This window comes from Linepithema humile, chromosome 1 (assembly GCF_040581485.1).
Source record: "Linepithema humile isolate Giens D197 chromosome 1, Lhum_UNIL_v1.0, whole genome shotgun sequence".
NCBI classification, from domain to species: Eukaryota; Metazoa; Arthropoda; class Insecta; order Hymenoptera; family Formicidae; genus Linepithema; species Linepithema humile.
In genome coordinates, this window is record NC_090128.1 from 28538194 (window position 1) to 28552444 (window position 14251).

Here is a 14251-nt window from a genome sequence, read left to right on the forward strand (position 1 = left end):
TGTTTATTTTGAGCAACGTTTTATAAATACAACGTGAGATATAACAAAAATCTCTTTTAACCAACCGTATAGTTAAAATCATGGAAATGCAACATTATCCATGTGCATTCGCAATGCATTTGATGCAATTCGTCGAATCGATCGCCCGGTTCGTGAACCAGAAAATTATGCAGCTCCGATTTCGTGCGTGTTATCCTAGCCACGATCATTCTCCGTGGCTCAGAAAAGGATTTGAAAAGAGAAAGAGGTGGCTCGTTCTTTGGAAAATCCGTAATGATTTTTCTATGTGATATTCGGCACACGTGCAGCCAAAAGGCGCAACGTGCAACGCTGCAGCTCTTCCGTAAAATAGATTATACATTTGCGCATTTGCGCACAGAAATGGTCCAATATATTTTTCGAAATAAGAATATTTCTCTTTATTTATGTCTCAGATTTGTGATACTAGAATCGCACATTTAAGTCCGTTTATTGCTTCTTTGGCCTCCGTGCGTTTCAACAGACAGATTTGCAAATGATGATGCACGCCAGTGCGAGAATTTCGGGAAGAACTCTGAATTACGATGTAATATTGCGAGCAAATTCCGGTCATGTGCTATACAAATGATACTACATGTCTGCTCTCCCCCCAAGTAATTTCCACGACGGCGGTAACGCGCCCGGAATCTCCGCAGTCTCATAAGCCACGAGTATTACGCCGGTTACCGTAACGAATACTCTCGGAGGACTCTGCGGGATAATTCCGTCGTGTTTACCGTCCTTAGCGCTCGCGGGATCATCGATTCGCGAAGGATAGGACGCGAGGACGCCGTTCCCCGTGTTGCTACGCCGCTGCGCGATGCCACGAATTCCGATCTGGAATTTCAGGGACGCCGAAGTTTGCGGGAATTTCTCGCGACATAATCTCCAGCAGCATGAAACGCGTGTAATGCAATCTCACACGTATAAGATGTGAGTTCGTGCGTAGGCGATCGGATTAACGGATGAGATGTTTTAGATGCGCATGTCTCACCTCTCCGATCCACGGCGCTCAATTCAGTGATGATCCATGAAATATGTATGTGTATGTATGTGTGCCCAGGAACGTAGCTCTTCGTCTTTGTCGCGCGAGATTTTCTATTCTTTTAAAGCATTTTTTCAATTATAAACGTATTCTCATTCATAATAAGATCTATTTTTCTGTAATTGATTAATTTTATTAATTAAAATTAAATTTTTATTAAATTAATTTTAATTAAAACTAAATTGCATTTTAAATATCTGTCTTTATTTATAAAATATTGAATAAATCTTTCACAGACTTTATTTTAAAACTCATGTAGATCTGTCATATTTTTATCCTTTAAATCGCTTTTTCTCTTATTTTTAGAATTATTTATATTAATTATAATGTATTAGCTTATGATGTGTGAAAGCAAAGCCGGATTTATTTATGGAATGACCTCTGGTTTCATAAAATCTGTCAATTCTCGTTTACCATTCACTACTGCAACGCGCTGGGTGCATCAAGCGCTTATCACAGTCTTGTCGCGATGAGATCACTCGATGCATTCACACCCGCGTTGCCTGACGTCATGCACCGAGGCGCCGAGTGGTGGTCGGCTCCACAGGAATGCCTCTCCTCCTATTGGATCACTTCCGGTTTTCCGCCTGTCACGCTCCATTTGCGGCATTCAGTACCGCATCGCCGGTATCCGCGACCGAGTGTGTCCGCGTATCTTCTCGAAAGATATCCGGAATTATCGCAATCTGGATAACATATTTCTTGGAAAAACTTACGTCGTCTCTCACGAATGCCTCGTTCAGCACATATGTGAGAAAGTAGTGTGTGAATTGAACCGTTTTGACGCCGTATGTGACTCTGAAAAGATATACGAACAAAAGATGCTGTACGATAGTTTTTTTAAAATATTTTTTCTATCATGATCAATTTAAAAAAATATTTTTTTCAAGTTTTTAATGACTTTGAAAACTGATATATATCTAATTTTACTAGAGATTGTTAGTATACAGTTTATTGTGATTAACAAAAAAGATTCCGATTAACGATTCTTTAGTTTTGCTTTTGCTTCAATTTACTATTTAAGATGTAATTATTAAATTTAATATCTTGATAGTTAATTTATCAAGTTCTCAAAATAAGTTGAGACGATTATTTACAAATAAAATGATTGAAAATTATTAGATAATAAATAGAGTTCTAACAAGATAATTGAACTCGCTTAATTCAATCAACCCAGTCAATTAAATCGTCGCGTTGACTTGATTGTCCAGATGCCTTCGCTTTCGTACACCCGATATCTTCGTATCTCGGCGGCACCGCCTTCTTGTTACTCTATTCGGTTCGTATTTCATCGGGGTTCGCCTGCTCGCGTAGGTGAGATTAATTTGCGTATATTTCACGATAATTGTGCGCATTTGCCCGTCTGTGCGAGAGATCGTATTGTTCCCCGGTTATTTCGCGTTTGGTGTAACGCGGACGATTCCTTTGTTATCACCACCGGACTCGAAATTTTGTTCTCTGTCGCGGCCATTATATTCGTATCATTCCCCACGTCCGTCCGCGAAATTGTATATTTAATGTCGCTTCGGCGACGACTTCGATAGTACGAAACGCAGCGTTGGTATATGCGCGCGTTAACGAAACGGATGTCCTGCGAAATTCATGTCGCGAAACGACAGAAAGATGATGCATCCTGCATAACAAAGTTCAACTTCATAAAGCCCTCGCTACCAGTAAGACTTGGAAATCCCATATAATATATGGGATCCCGCGTATACATATTTAAACTTTTCTCGAAAAGAATCGGTCTGATACGAAGTTGGAGACACTTTCTGCGTTAGGCATGAAGATTTATGTCAGAATAAATAGATAATATAGCTTCGTACACATCCACGAAGTTCGTGATACAGGACGGAGGAGAGATACGTATCCTGTGTATATACAAGTATAAAATGATGTACCGCTGTTGTACTTGCATTTCGAGAAATTTTTCTATCTGAAAAAAACTGACTAGAAGTCGGTTCCAACTTCTTTGTAGACTTTACCTTTCAGTTACCTAAAATAAATACCACCTAACTGTTGATAAAGTTTACCTACGAGTTAAATTGTTATTGCCAATTTTACTTGATATCCAACCACCGAGTAAGGATTACTAATATTTATTTTGGGTAACTGTGAGGAAAAGTTTATCAAGAAGTTGGAGCAACCGATCCTAAGACGAGCAGATTTTATATCAGTATTAAGGATTATATATCTATTTATGTCAAACATGGAGAAATTTGAAGATTCAATAAGTTAAAATCCTGTAAAAATGAAAAGCACAATATTTGCGACACCTGTTTTTAGTCAATTTTCTTGAATAACCGATGAATTTGAAGCTTCTTGAATCTCTCGCTGCATAATTATCCTTGCAGTAGCAATCTTAACTCGCTTCCATTAACTAAATATAGCCGCGGTGGCTTTCCCGAAGACGAAAAACTCTCGCTCGACTCTCGTAAAGCTCAGTCTCTCGACTTTTTCACCGTGAAAAGTCACGCAACAGCCTTCGCCTTCGCACTTGCCCCGTCCCGTTTCTTACTCCGTTAACCTTTGAAGAACTCGCCCCAAGTTTAGCAATTAATTCCCCCGCTCGCGGACGTCCCATCCTCGGCTCGGGCTAATCGAAGCTATGCGGCGGTGCTTGCAGATAGTCGACATCGAGGCGGTGCCAAGGTCACGAGGGAGGAGCTGAGGTCATCGCGGCATCTATGTTGTGCGGCGAACTCCTGAACGGTGGCTTCGTCAGTGCCGGAGCGGTACCGGTGGTTCCGTACGGTCTCCTAGGACTCGGGTTGCCCGGTTGTCTGCGCGCTACCAGTCCGCGTCTGTTAACCTCCCCTTACCTCACCCTGCTGGCCGAACTTCTGGCCGCGGGCCGCCTTGAGCTGCGAGACGATCTCCTGGAGCTGATGGACCTGGCAAAAAGGAGCCATCAGGCTCCCGGTAACAACGGAGCGTCCGAGCTCGATCTTGATCTCCACGCCGACGACATCGACGAGATCTTCTTGGGTGAGTGTTTTAAGATATTCCTTACTTTTTTTACAACTTGGCTCTTAACACTTTCGCGGCCGCTCACGTATTTACACTTGTAAGTCAGAAGCCGGTCGTGTAATTTTACGTCCACCATATTAATATTAAATGTCGGATTTTACATCAGTTTAATATAATAGAGCGGCTTCAAGTTGAGCAGAGCCGAATATGTAACGGTCGCAAGTGTTAACTGCTAAAACAAATCGATACGATTGGCGACGAGTTTCTCAGATACCTTAATTTTAGATTCTTTTATGGCTTTCATAAAAGAATTAATTGCGTTTTTATGTGTTGTATAAGTAACGCAAAAAAGTAGAAGCTAACAGGACTACGTTACATTAAAATTCATGCTTTTAATTATTTATCCATTTATTTTGCATACAAAAGAGAGCTATTTAAAAGACAAAGTTTAAGTTTGGACTCTGAGGAAATCTATATCCTGCGTTAAAAAGCCAAAAGAGTTGCGGCTTGACCTAATTGGATAAGTGAAAATCAATGAATCGTCAAACCTGTCCTGAAACGCTGTTGTAACAACTATCAAAAGAAATTGTTCAATATGTTTCAACATCTCGGGTGTCGAAACTGTAACACAATTGAGAACGAGCGTACACGCCCGTCATATTTTTACGCCGCGTCGAAGGTCGGCCGCGCTCGAAAAGATCAAAGGCCGCGCGTGTAATACGCGATCTTACAGCTGACGTGTGTCGTGGGTGTAGGCGCGCGCACGCGGCGTTCCGTTGTCTTTTATTTCGAAAGCGAGCATTCCAACGTAATGGTCGGTAGTTCACATTAATGGGCAATACATGCCGTCATGACGACATCGTGAAAGTAGCTGTGCGTTGGCAGAAGTGAGCGGCGCAGAGCCCGTGATTACGTCCGCGGGTAAATATGCTCCTCGGCTGAACCCGGTAATATTCCACGTTTTCCATGACGTACGATTTGCCGGTTTGCATACGATCCGTTCTACGCGCGTTTTCTAGGAAAACGTTAGAAAGAACAAATATTTGTCTAATATAATTTGGAGCGAGTTTCTCATCGCGAAATTTTACGTCGACACAAGTCCGATTGCGCCAGCGTTTACATTTCAATAAATACTTGCACATTATCGCCACCAATTTACGTGGCGCTGGCAATTCTTCGCGCAAAATCGCGACAATGGGCGGACTTACACAATCGCCCTCCCCCCGCACTGCTCGCCGACTTGAACTTCAAATTACCGTTTGATAAACGATCCGCCTCGATATGAGCTGAAATCACGTAGCGACCCACACTTCTCAGTAAGTTATAAAATCATTCGTTTTATCACGGTTATTGTAGAACGGCGAGAGCTAAATGTCGGCGAGAAAAGCAGCTGCGGAGCACTTGGCGAACTGCGAGTAATTCTATATCGCGAAGGAGTTTAACGATGAGAAAAGTTAATATGGGGAAAGGCAAATGAGAAATTATTACCTCGTTATTCTTTACGTTTGAGAAATTCGACCGACTCACGCGAAGCCGTCGCGCGCGCGCGCGCTTATGCGGATAACTCTCTTTTTACTCTCCCGGCACAATGTCTGCGGTAACAGTATGTTTATGGTTATGACGTTGCCAGATTTATTTCTACCGTTCTCGAGAAAGATTCCGCGCTTGATACTCTGTTCTTCGAGAAGGAGATCATCCGTAGTCTCGATCCTGCGGAGCGTTAAGGCTTTTCAGGACGAGCCGCGCCTTACGGTCATTCTTCTTGGCCGCTTTCCCGGTCAGCTCTCCTCGTTCCGTCTTCCCGCTCCGGTTTGCCTCCTCCGCCCGGGAGACCGTCGAGGATCTTAATAAATCGCTCCGCAGCTCGATTTCGCTTCTTCGTAACGGTCGCTTGGAAAAATGGAGTATCGCCCCACATACGCCGGGAGATCCCTTCGAAATTGCCGGCCTTCCTTTATGCGTTGACGACGCTCTTAATCCATAGATAATTACTTCTGCGTTTTACCCCTGCTGGTAAAAAGGAAGTAGGACATTTCCATATCAATAATTTATCCGACTGAGTATTATTAATGCCACGTCTACTTATATGAGCATTAGAAATGAATATACATTAGACGTTAAGTCGTAGACTCTTAAAAGTTTAAAAGATTTGAAGAATGAAAAAAATATAAGATTGATTCCCTCTATATATTAAATAATTGATATTTTGTTATTTTAATTTTACATTTACAGTAATTTTAATCATATATTTTATGCATTTAATAAGTAGAAAATAATTGCACGACGCCTGCATTAATTTTACACTTTTCTTGTTTCAACGTAGTTAATATGAAATATCAAATATTAATTATCTTAAAAAAGAATTCTGTGCAAATTCTACGCAAATTAAATTGCTCTGCAACATTATTCGGATGCAACTGTGACTAATTTATGAACGTGATACGACTGTTAAAGCTTTTGGTAAAATTGCGTGTCACGCTGCGAGCAAATCACTCATAACGACAAAATGACGCTCTACACATTGAAACACACACTACACAGATTCAGTGAGACATGTTTGAAATTGGGACATCACTGGCATCCGTCTCGCGCATCAGTGCGCTATAGCTTAAAAATCTATTTTACCGCGAGCGAAACGGGTGCGATCGCTTGTCGTCTGGCGGCAAAGTGGTTGAACTTCATCGACAGCACTTCGGAGAACTGCCAGGTTTAGCTGAGAGTTTTGGTGAAATTCTATTGAATTCACAGATTCGCCAGTCACCTATATCGATTATTACGCCGTTCTCCTTTGCAACTGTAAACTTTGTTGCGTGCGATATCGAGATACTGATGCTGCTAAGTCCGATAACGGTTGTTAAGCGGGTATTCAAATTACGTTACAATGGCAGGTACAAATCAGTTATCTATTCATCGATCTATTCACGTAGTTTATTTATTATTATCGTTATCAGTCTGCTTAATCTAAATGCACACTGTGCGAAAACAAGCGAAGAGAAAAGTGGAAAAGGAAATATATCCAAGTGTATTATGTTGCGCTTAAGATCGATCGGATTAGCTCTGATTACAACGCGCGCATGCGTGCGAAAAGAGTTGGGTTTTCCGTCGATCATAAAAGCGACATATTTTCACGAGCGTTGAGAAACACGTGGAAAATTGCGGAAACAATCCGCGGCTAGCGAAAATCTCGTCGTGGAAAAACTGAGCGCGCCGGATATTTCAATCAACTCGCCGGATTGCGCGATATCGCTACTCGAAAGTCGGCGTGATTGGACGCCCGACTCGACTCCATACCAATCGATCGCTCGTCGATCTCCGATGGCTGCGAATGCAAGCGAGGGAATGAGGGAGAAAAGGCGAGCGTTAAAAATAATCTGCGCGAGACGGAATAATCATATTTCACGATTACGTTCGCGGCGGCGGCGGCGGCGCGCGGGCACGCGCAGAAAATTGAAAAACGAGGTCGAATCGGATAGCCATCGAAAATTAGTTTTCGTATTCATTTGCTCGCCGTGAAAGTATATTTCATCGGCACGCGTGATGAATCGCAACCGGCATGCCGTTACGCACCCACCCTTTCGAATAAACGTTTCAATCTGTCGCCGATCGGCCCTCATCGTTCCTGCTCGAGGGACGATAAAATATGAACGATATGCAGAAACGGACGAAATGAAAGAGAATAGAAGCGATTGATGGAAATATTTTTTATCAAATCAAATAACAGTGTCGCTGAAGAATGATAGAAACGGGTCGGAATTGAGAATAAAATATTCTTGCGCCGCAAGATGCAGGTTTGCTATTTTTGTGAAAATAAAACAAAATGCACTGCACAGCTTTACGCTGTTAATAAATACTGATTCTCCGTTGTTATTTACTTGTTATATATTTATTTTGAATTAATCGTTCAATACTAGTTGTATTTTCTCAGTAAACAGCGCGCGAGCTTTTATATTGTAAATTCATGTTGCGTTGCTAATCAGCTCGCGGCAAAACAACTTTATACGTCGGCAAATAATACACACGACCTTTTCCGTTCAAGTAAACACCGCGCACAATCTGTCGCCATTCTCTTTCTCTAAACTCTTTCTTCAAACCCCGGCTAAAAAATGGGATATACGTATGTCGTTCGGGGCGGGATGGTGGAAAAAAAATGAGCGGGACGGAGTGAGGTACCGCCGCCGGTGGAGGAAAGGCCAGGGTGGGAAATGAGGGGAGTGAGAACCTGGCGAAACTCGACAATAGAGCGGATGATCCTGCAGCAACGGGACGCGAGAGCGGCGGAATGGATGAAGCGGGACAGAAGGGGACAAAACGCGAACAATGCTGCCCGGTATTACTTTCTGTTTGCTGCGTCAGACCAACCGCCCACTCGGAACCACAGCGTGTCCACCCCTGATCCGTCTCGGCGCTCTGCAATAGCGTGGCTACAATTTCCGCGTCCTTATGCAACGCTGACGGTGACATCTTTGTATCTTTGCACTCCCCGCCTCTCTTCGCACGATCTACACTACTTACGAACGTTTCGCAACGTTTTATCCACGCGCGAGAGCCGTCCCCTCCCCCCCCCCTCTTACCCTTCTGCCTTCCGGCGACAAACAATTTACCTCACGATCGTCTCTGAAATATTCCAAGTGCATCGAGAAGTTATGTCGGGCGCAGTCACGCGACGTAGCGGCAAAGAGAGGGATAATCGATTACACGAAGAATCGCTATCGGCGCATTCGAGGGGATCACGAATTTATGCGTTACTATGGTAGCGCGGCTAATGGATTTACTTATCCGTTATTACGAACCCCGTCGGAGTTAAATTTGGTTACCGGGTACTTACCCGGCAACTAACGCAAAGCGAATCAATGACCCAGTTCGTCCCGGCGCGCTAAATTATTTTTCGCTATCGATCGCCCTCTTCGCTGACGCTGACGCTATTATTTCGCGTTAATCACGACTAATGAAGAGCATCGCGCGTTGTCGGAGCGCGTTTACCGCGCTCTCAGTAATGCTTACTCCCACTTACTCGGATATCCGGGATAATTATCGTTGTATCGGAAGCGGTAACGAGCATCGCGGAGCTGCGTGCAAAATACTAGAAGTTGTAACGGTGCAGCCCGCAAGCTGCATCGTTGTTATGTAGAGTTACAAGTCGTGCACGACACACACACACACACACACATATATATAATATACACATAAAAATATATATATTATGGTCGAGCGAAGTCGACGCATGCACACGTACATGCACGCTATAGAGTGTGCCGAAAACTATGTTATTCTTTCGCGTGATTGGACGCGCGGTTTCATGAGATCGAGGAGACCAATCATAAATCATCTCGATCATGGCAGCTCAGAGATCGACCGAGGTATTCATTCGAGTCTTGGTTTCCGAACGGTATAGACGCATTTTTCTATAAAAGGTTTTCAGTTACAGTACGTGTGCATAGACAGTCGCGATTCAGAATAAAAAACATTCCTAGGCGTCATCGCGATCGTTTCGACCAGACGATACGTATGCGTTCTCGGCCGCGACTCAGGACGAAAAGTTCCTCAGGCGTTGTCGCGGTCGCCCAATTTGACTCAGGACGAAAGGTTCCTCAGGCGTTGTCGTGGGTAATATAGGACTTTCGAGTCCTCATAATCGAAATCTTTTCCGTACGTGATTGTTTGTAAAAATATATGAAACAAGAACAAATAAACTATATACAAACGAAAAGACAGTGTAGGTGTTAGTGATACCTTCACTGAAAGGACGATACATTTTGGTGCCTCCTGTGAGGTCGGTGAACGGCCCTGGTTTGCGATAGCGAGAGCTCGAGATAAAGAGGAAAACAACGTACATCGGATTAAGTTAAGTAATCTGAATCTAACAATTTGGTCACAATTACATAATAATGGCAGACAGAATTAAGATTCTTGTACAAAAACGGACGTCTTTAAAGTCCCAAATCACTGGTTTAAGTAATATCCTCGACAAAGGTAATACGGATGACGTCGCATTAAGATTACGAATAAAGCGTTTAACAGAATTATATCACGCGTTCGAAGAATATAACGATGAACTTACGGTATTAGATTCAAACGAGATACATCAAACTGAGTTCATAAACATACAAGAACGTTTTTATTCCTTAGCTGCAAGAGTCGAGAGTAACTTAAGTGCGTCGGAAGCGGATTCCGATAGGCAAAGCGTCGTAAATAGGGCCGATAATGTAGAGATAACGACGTCGAGTAGAAAAAGACGAATCAAATTACCAGAGGCGGCTTTACCGACCTTTGATGGTAAATATGAGTGTTGGTTATCATTTAAAAATGCATTTCATAATATGATAGGCTCGCAAATAGACTTGTCAGACATAGACAAACTACATTATTTAAAATCGGCGTTAATAGGGGAAGCTGCCAACAAGGCACGAATTTTTGAGATCGACGGGATAAATTATTCAAATGCTTGGGATATTCTAGAGCGTTCGTATGAAGTAAAACGCGTATTGATTTCAAGACATCTTTCATTAATTTTAAATATGCCTGTGTTAGAAAAAGAAAGTTCGAACGGTTTGTCTAAGCTCGCGGACGATACACAACAACACGTCGCGGCGTTAAGCACGCTAGGCGTTGCTGTAGGACCGGAAATGATCGTTCATATCTTGGAAAGCAAATTACCCAAGATTACTTTAGAGAAATGGGAGACGACTCTCGAAAGAGATGAATTTCCAAAACCGGATCAAATGTACGAGTTTTTGTATAAAACAACCGTTTGCGCGTCGAAACGCGAAAGAGCAAAAACGACGGAGATAGAGAAAAATAAGATAGAACCACCTAGCAAGAGAAAACGATATTGCTCTTCAAATCAAGCGTTCGTTTTAAACGTGTCTCGTAATTGCGTGATATGTAAGGTTAAAAAACATCCACTCTATTTATGCGAGAAATTTAAACAATTACCCGTACATAAACGTGTCGAAACAGTAAAAAACGCAAACATCTGTTATAATTGTTTACGATCGCATAGAGGTAGTCCTTGCAAGTTCTCTAGTTGCACCATTTGCCAAAAGCGACACAATACGCTTATACACCAAGACAATTATGAGAAAGTCGGTAAATCCAGTGAAACTAGACCCGAGCCTAAACAAACAAATTGACTAGCAGAACCGATCGGTAACAGAACAAATAGTGTAGCGACGTTACATACTTTCGCACCACAGCTGTTGACAAGCGCATTAGTAAATATTCGTGATTGTAAAGGCAAGCTGGTTAAATGCCGTGCGTTATTAGACACGTGTGCTACCGCAAATTTTATTTCCGAATCCATCATAAAGCATTTAAACTTTCATGTATCCGAACATTTGTTACCGATCGGTGCTATTAACGGTATGAACACCGTATCGAAAGGCATAGTGCAGATCACCATACAATCAATACACGACGATTTCTGTAAAGAACTAACGTGTTTAACGATACCGACCATAGCGGATTTAATACCAACAGAGATTTTCCCGCGCAATTCTATAAAAATACCTTCTAATATCAGATTAGCAGATCCAGATTTTTATTTACCACGTTCCGTTGACTTATTAATAGGTTCGGGTGCGACATTATCATTATTTGCAGTCGGTCAGACCAATGTATCACATAAGGGACAAGATATATATATACAAAAAACGCGATTGGGTTGGGTGGTTGCTGGAGGAGCGTCATCAAAACCACAAACAAAATTCGCGACATGTCATTTAACGTCACTGGAAGATTTATTACTTAAATTTTGGACAATTGAGGAGGTTGCGGTTGTTAAGCCAAAATCGGAGGAGGAAATCGAATGCGAAGCGCATTTTATGAAAACGGTTTCTCGAGACAGTAGTGGACGTTACACCGTTCGTTTACCATTTCGCAATACAAATCATCGTTTAGGAGAATCGCGAACGATCGCGCTTAAACGATTAACATCTTTAGAGAAAAAGCTTAACGCGAATACGAAAATGAAGACGGATTATCATAAAGTGTTAGAAGAATATTTGAAATTGAGACATATGTCTCGGATAGAGGATACAAATGATACCGGTTATTATATGCCACATCACGCGGTACTTAAAGAGACGAGTAATACCACTAAAGTGCGAGTAGTTTTTGACGCGTCAGCTAAAACAAATAACGGAACATCTCTCAATGAAATGTTGTTTGCAGGTCCTACTATTCAAAATAATTTAGTATCACATTTACTTCGATTCCGCACATACAGATACGTAATTACAGCAGACATCGAAAAGATGTTCCGGCAGGTGTGGTTACATGAGGATGACCGACGGTATCAACGTATTCTCTGGCGTAGAAATGACGTAATAGAGAGTTATCAAATCAACACGCTCGCTTTTGGTGTTTCTTCTTCACCATTTCTTGCAATCCGCACTGTGCAAAAACTCGCAGATGACGAATGCGACACTTATCCTAGAGCGGCCGAAATACTTAAAAAACATCTATACGTAGATGATTTATTGACGGGAGCTGAGACAATCGAGGAAGTTCGCGAGATAAGGGAAGAAATAATTGCATTATTATCCAGAGGTGGTTTTACTATCAGACAATGGGCATCTAATGATGAACGTGTAATCAATGATCTAGAGTCCAAAGCATTACATGCAAACTTCGCGTTAAACGGTAATCATACTCTAAAAACATTAGGCGTAAAGTGGAGCACACATGATGACAAATTACATTATATGACTCATCCGATTAATACAACTGAGCGAGTGACAAAACGGAACATTTTATCAGAAATAGCAAAGATTTACGACCCATTAGGTTTGTTAGGTCCGGTCATTCTATATGTTAAAAAATTAATGCAAGACGTGTGGCGGTGTGGTTTGCATTGGGACGAATCAGTTCCGCAAAATATATACACGGAATGGTTAGAATTCACGAGACAATGGGTGTCGATGGAGCGGATCTCCTTTGAAAGAAAAATATTTACCGAAAAACACAATGATATTCAATTGCACGGTTTTTGCGACGCTAGTAATGTGGGTTATGGTGCGTGTATATACGTCCGTTCGAACAGACATTCCGGAAATACGATTGTCAGATTATTATGCGCTAAATCACGAGTTGCGCCATTAAAAACGGTTACCATACCGCGACTCGAGCTTTGTGGAGCATTATTGCTAGCACGTCTATATAAGGAAGTAAACGAAGCGTTAGGCATTGTACCCGATCGAGTGATATTTTGGTGTGATTCGACAATTGTGTTACACTGGTTAAAAACGTCTCCACATTTACTTAAAACTTACGTAGCAAATCGTGTAGTGAACATACGAGAAATTACCGATCTGATAGAGTGGAGACACGTTAAGTCAGAGGATAATCCAGCGGATGCAATTCGAGAGGTCAATTGCTTCGTGTTTTCCTGAGAAATCAGACGTGGTATACGGGACCTTTCTGGTTAAAGGATGAGGAAGTTAAATGGCCCAACGAAATTGCACAAATGAGTGAGATACCCGAATTAAAGAAAAACATTTGTTTGATAACTAACGACGGTGGTTCCACAATTCTAAATAAATACTCGTCTTATTTGAAATTATTAAGAATCGTGGCGTATTGTCTTCGCGTTTTACCCACAAACAAATATACTGGATCGTTGATCGCGGAAGAAATAAATAGAGCGGAGATACGAGTATTAAAGATTCTTCAAAACACACGATTTTATGACGAAATAAAGAAATTAGCAGATAAGGTCTCGATAAATAAAGGTAGATTGGCAAATTTAAATCCGTTTTTAGACGAAAATGGCTTAATACGCGTGGGAGGCCGATTACAAAAGTCAGAGCTGTCGTTCGGTCAAAAACATCCGATACTACTTCCAAATCGGCATTCTTTGACAGACAATATAATTCGCAAGATTCATGAAAGGCATTATCACGCAGGTATCCAAACCACGTTATACATATTACGTCAGAAATTTTGGATATTAGATGGTCGAAATCAGGTGAGAAAGGTTGTACGCATATGCGTGCGCTGTTTCCGATTCAATCCTAACACGGTTAAATATAAAATGGGAAATCTTCCAGTGGCGCGCGTACGCGGAACTCCACCATTTACTAACACAGGCATAGATTTTTGCGGCCCGTTTTTTATCAAGGAAAGGAAATACCGCAATCGAACGCGAATTAAAGTATACGTATGCGTTTTTATATGTATGTCGATAAAGGCAATACACATCGAAGTCGTAAGCGACTTATC

At 41.9% G+C, this 14251-nt stretch overlaps 1 protein-coding gene across 1 annotated transcript in view; it reads left to right on the forward strand.

Moving 5' to 3' along the window:
- Positions 1-14251, forward strand: part of LOC105670172 (protein Fe65 homolog) — a 178584-nt gene that overhangs the window by 52439 nt on the left and 111894 nt on the right. Inside the window, exon 3 of the mRNA XM_067356309.1 lies at positions 3690-4051. Coding sequence (XP_067212410.1) covers positions 3751-4051 — 301 coding nt within the window. The 5' untranslated portion in view covers positions 3690-3750. The remainder of the gene's footprint in view (positions 1-3689; positions 4052-14251) is intronic.